This window comes from Octodon degus, unplaced genomic scaffold, assembly GCF_000260255.1.
Source record: "Octodon degus isolate 3935 unplaced genomic scaffold, OctDeg1.0 scaffold00160, whole genome shotgun sequence".
Classification (NCBI taxonomy): domain Eukaryota; kingdom Metazoa; phylum Chordata; class Mammalia; order Rodentia; family Octodontidae; genus Octodon; species Octodon degus.
The window spans coordinates 392603-397785 of NW_004524736.1; the positions used below are offsets into that span (position 1 = coordinate 392603).

At 35.3% G+C, this 5183-nt stretch overlaps 1 protein-coding gene across 4 annotated transcripts in view; it reads right to left on the reverse strand.

The window, feature by feature from the left end:
* Positions 1-5183, reverse strand: part of Pot1 (protection of telomeres 1) — a 103768-nt gene that overhangs the window by 32740 nt on the left and 65845 nt on the right. For all 4 annotated transcript variants that reach the window (XM_004642706.2, XM_023702887.1, XM_023702886.1 and 1 more), the window contains 2 exons: positions 3121-3287; positions 1915-2003 (listed from right to left, as the gene is read on the reverse strand). In XM_004642706.2, the coding sequence (XP_004642763.1) occupies positions 1915-2003; positions 3121-3287 (256 nt within the window). The remainder of the gene's footprint in view (positions 1-1914; positions 2004-3120; positions 3288-5183) is intronic.

Genomic DNA, 5183 nt, shown 5'->3' on the forward strand with positions numbered 1-5183 from the left:
TTTTAAATATATTTTAATTTTTTGTCATATTCTTTAGGGACTTAAAGTTTAACATATCAATACTTTATGAAAAATAACTGTTCCATGTTATGTCTAAAATGTTTGATATTCAGACAGATAGTGAGGTTAAGCTCAACAGCCTAGGTTATATGGTAATAACAATAAGCTTCTCTTCTGGAGGGTTAACAACCTAAGCTTGCAAATCAAAAATTAGAGAAAAAGGAGGGCCGCAAGAACAGCCAACATTTTGGCCCTAGCTTTCCAAGATCAATTAAGACTCAGGACATATGAGAACCTGTACTGTAACATCATGTAACTCAGTAGGTCCCAAATTTTCTGATCAAGGAGATTATGGGGCCAAAGAGGAAAGTGATCGATGATGTAGAGTGTACCTAAAGAGAGTCACATGGAGAGCAAACATTCTCTCAGGCTTTCACAGAGAGCACATTGGCTAAGCAATGGCCGTGACTCATCCACATGGCTGACACGGACAAAGGATCTACAATCTGAGGTACAGGGTCTCAGGATAAATTCTGAGGGGATTTCACTGACTTTATGAGATCCAAAAGATACAATTCTTGTTACATAGGTCTTGCTTCATCTTGATATTAACCATCCAGCAGAAAAGTATAAAAACGAAGTACAAGAAATAAAACCATGTTGTTATGTTGAGCTGTAGGGGACTCAGGTCAACAAATCTGACACTGCCAGTCAAGTGGAAGACCCAGTACTATTATAGACTACTGGACTATTTTGGAACATTTTGCTGAGTTCACACGCCTATAATATTTAAATGATGGAACTAAAAAAAAAGGGGGGGGGATAAAAATGAATGACCATTTTGTATCTGTGTATTCAAGATGATTAGGATAGATATATAGCTACATTCTCTTAATTCAAGGAATACAGGGATTTGTTCTAATAGTGTTTGTAAATAGGATATCATGTCTGTATCTTGTACAACCAATACCCACTAGGAAGGCAGTATGCAATGTGTTAATTATTGTAACTGTCCTACCAATTTGATTTGAATCTGTCTCATTGCTATTTATTCCTCAATAAAATTATGGGAAAAAAATAAAAATATATATGGCAGGCATACATAAAATTATAAAATAATGAGACTAAAAACACAACTTAGATTCAAGGATTCAGAATGTGTAACTAGCCATTAAAATAAAAAAGTGGTATGTCGAGTTTTAAAGTTTAGACTTGAGTAGTTATACACTAAGACAAACAATATCTAGTTATCACCATTTAATTAGATAGGTGATTAATTTAACAGCTGAAAACTATGTGTCCTTATCAGCTGTAAATACCTGGAATGTTTGAAATATAATAGCACATTTTTTGTTTCTCTTAGAAGCTGACTAGTAAAATAGTTACCTTGACAACTAATAAAGACTTTTTATAAATATATATTCACAACATATAATGATAAATCAAGTTAACACTACCACACTGATTTGAAAAATGTAGTATATAGAGAGGTTGCATGCTCACTTTTGCACAAAATACAGGTTAGTTTTTTAAGGCATTCCTTTACAACATACAGATATGAATCAAAATAGTGAGTTGGCTCAGCAGATTAAAGCACCTGCTTAGGCAGACTCAGGGACCAGGGTTCAATCTCCACCTGCCGTGCCAGCCCTGACCCAGTGATTGAGACTGGGCATGGTGGAACATGCCTGTAGTCCCAGTGTTTAGGAGGCTGAAAACAGGAGGATCACTATGAGTCAGATCTGTGTAGTGAGACACCTGTAGACCTCGTACTACATACATAAAAATAAATAAAATAAAATACAATATAAAACAATATAAAATAGTGAGATAGAAATTTCAAAAGGGAGTTTGGTTGAGAAAGCCATTTTACTTATCAGGAACTAACTCACTAACTATAAAAACTGTATTTACTTGAAAGCGTGGGAAAGCTGTCCTCTTGATCTGACTGATAGATGCCATCTGAATGCTGAGCAGCTGCCAAATCTGCAGACTGTAAATCTCTAAAAGTGAAATAATACAATTTCAATTCGCTCAAAACTTAGTACAGTAAGTACCCAAAATACTCAGTAGTAGTGCACTGAAATTGCTTATAAAATTATGCACATTCTTTAGTATGTTGTCTATAGCTTTTATCAGATTACAACAGGGTTCCAAGGTCATACAAGCAGAACAAAGAAGCAATAAAAGACTGTAAATAAGAATAAGCTATGACTTTAATGGATGAAATTCTGAGTCAGAAAAATCTCATTGTAGATAAAAGAAATGACATACTAAGTATTGAAATGTAAGAAATTAATACAAGGAAGTTTTTTAGTTATTTCCTTTCAATTTGTGGAAGAGTATGTATTTTACCTGAAGCTATCTACATCTATAAATATATACAGTATATGATACATACTTTATATTTTAATTTTATAGAATATTGGTGAGAATGTTTCTGTACCCAGTACCTAACAGAAATTCAATTATCTCAAGAAAAAAATTTAAATATATGGCAACATTTTTGTTTTTTGAGACAGGTCTAACTATGTAGTTCAGGTTGGCCTTGAATTTGTAGTGATCCCCTGTCTCAGTCAGCTGACTACTGAGATTAGATATGTGGGCCACCATGCCTGGCTCAAGAGTGAAGATATTTAACTTTCAAAAAACCTGAGTTTAAAACATTTTATAAATTGCAAAGAAAACGATATCTTAAAATACTGTCATTAATCTATTTAATCAGAGACACTTCAAAAATACTTTTTTAAATTCATGGTAGTATTAAGCATGTTTTAAAATTCAAGGTAGGACTCAGGTTCTCCAAACTTTGACTAAAATCTAATTATCACTGTGTGGTGTTACACATAATGTAACAAATGACAAAAGAACATGAGTGTAAAAAGATTTTAAGTGTTGAAAAACTTAGGGTGCAACCCTTGCTCTACTGCTAATTAATAACTTGAGCTTACAATAATCTGATTTGTTTCAGTAGGCCTTTCTATTAAAAAATAATAGAGAATGGCATGGAAAGTTACGGAAATCAAACAAGAAACTCATCAGAGATGTTCAGAAATAATATTATATTGTAAATTAGATTAGTGAATACTTTATGTGGAAACAGGCATAAAAAACGCTTACTTCTTCAGCTGATCCACATCAGAATTATTTTCTGGTAAGACTGTGATTCCCCGCCCATAGCTGGTGCCTCCATGGAGATGAAACTCTAGACTTAATGTTGCCTGGCTTTCAGAAGACACTGACTGTAGTTTGGTATGGAGGCTGTAGATCCGAAGAAAGCTTCCAATCTGAAGAGACATTTATGTAGGTATGTATTTAGTACAGGGTCTAAAGGGTCTCACTACGTAGATTGGACTTGAAGTGATTCTCCTGTTTTCAGCCTCCCAAGTGCTGGGATTACAGGCATGCACCACCACGCCCAGGCTCAATTGCCCTCTCAGCACAACCCGGGGCGGGACCAGCACAGCACACCAGGGACTGACTCCGGAGGCTGTGCTCTGCCTAAGCAGGTGCTTTAGTCCACTGAGCTATCTGGCTGGCCCTTTCATTATTTAGAATAATGGATAAAAATATAGAATTCTGATATTTGAAATTTTACCAATATGAGGCAATGGCCAACTAGGGACACAACCAGAAAAAGACATAGGTAACAGCAGTGCGACTGAACATCAACTGCAATGATTCTATATCAAAATATAGAGATGTGTGCACATGGACACATCTATACACAGATGCATACACACTGTGAAATGTCCCATTTCAGACATATTAAAATATGCAAAAAAACCCTGTCATAGCATCAATTAAATGTAGTAGTTGAGAAGACTAATCATCTAAGTGAAATCTAAGAATAACTTCTTATAAAGTAGGGCTAATTAAATATGCTCCGTAAAATGCTCTAATTATACAAAGTACAAAAAATTAAATGTACAACTTATCAAAATTAAAGTATCTATCTCACAAGTTTATGGAAGGAAAACTTGTATTAAAGCATCTGTAAGGTAGTACCACACCTGTAATCCAGGCAGTAAGAGGGGCTGAGACAAGAGGCTCATGAATCCAAGTCTACCTGGACACTCAGCAAGAGTATGGCTCAAAATAAAATATGAAAAAGTAGCCATAAGGAAGGATAAACTTGAGTCATTTGTAGGAAAATAGGTATATCTCAAGATCATAATGTTAAGTAAAATAAATCAGACACAGAGGCTTGAATATTGCATGGTTTCTCTTACATGAGAAACTCAGAATAAAAGCGGAAAATAAAAGACTAAGAATAGGAAACAAGGAGACAGGCCTTTTGAGAAAGGGACAGAAATCAAGATATGTAGGGGAGGGAAAGAGAAGAGGAAAGTGAAATGAAAATTAATTAAGATGTGTTGTATACATGAACCGACTACCTACTGGAATGGAATCAATATGAACTGTAAACATGTAATAATACAAAAAAAATGTGAAAAAAACTGGACTAGAGCTTTAGCTCAGTGATGTCCAGTACCACAAACAAACAAAGCTTATTCTAAATTCAAACATAGAACTAAACTAGGGTTTTGAATGGAAGTTTTTATTTTTACAAGACTAGGATTGAATCTAGTAGAGCTCTACATGAAGCTACAAGTCTTTCTTATATTGTACTGTACTGTAGTGTACAGTATTGTATACTGTTATAAGAAAGGGTTTTGCCAAGTTGTTCAGGCAGGAATGAAACTTGGAGTCTCCTTTCTCAGCCTCCTTCAGTGCTGAGATTACAGGTGTGAACCACTATACCTGGTCTGAAGTTAATATTCTATAATTAATCTGAAATGTTTTGCTAAACTTTCTAAAACCATCCTAATTATAAAGAATTTAAATCTATAAAGGACTTGAACCAAGTCTTAAATATTCTTACAATGAAGATTTCAAATGAGAGACATAGGGCCAGCCAGATAGCTCAGAGGACTAAACTGCCTGCTTAGGCAGAATGCAGTGGCCAGGATTCGATCCCTGGCGTGCCCTGCTGGCCCTGCCCCCCAGGGTGCACTGAGCCTGTGATTTGGGTTGGGCACAGTGGCAAGCGCCTGTAATCTCAGTGCTTGGGAAGCTGAAAACAGGAGAATCACTATGAATTCAATTTATGTAGTGAGACCCTGTAGACCCTGTGGACCCTATATTAAATACATTAAAAAAAAAAGAAAAATATATATATA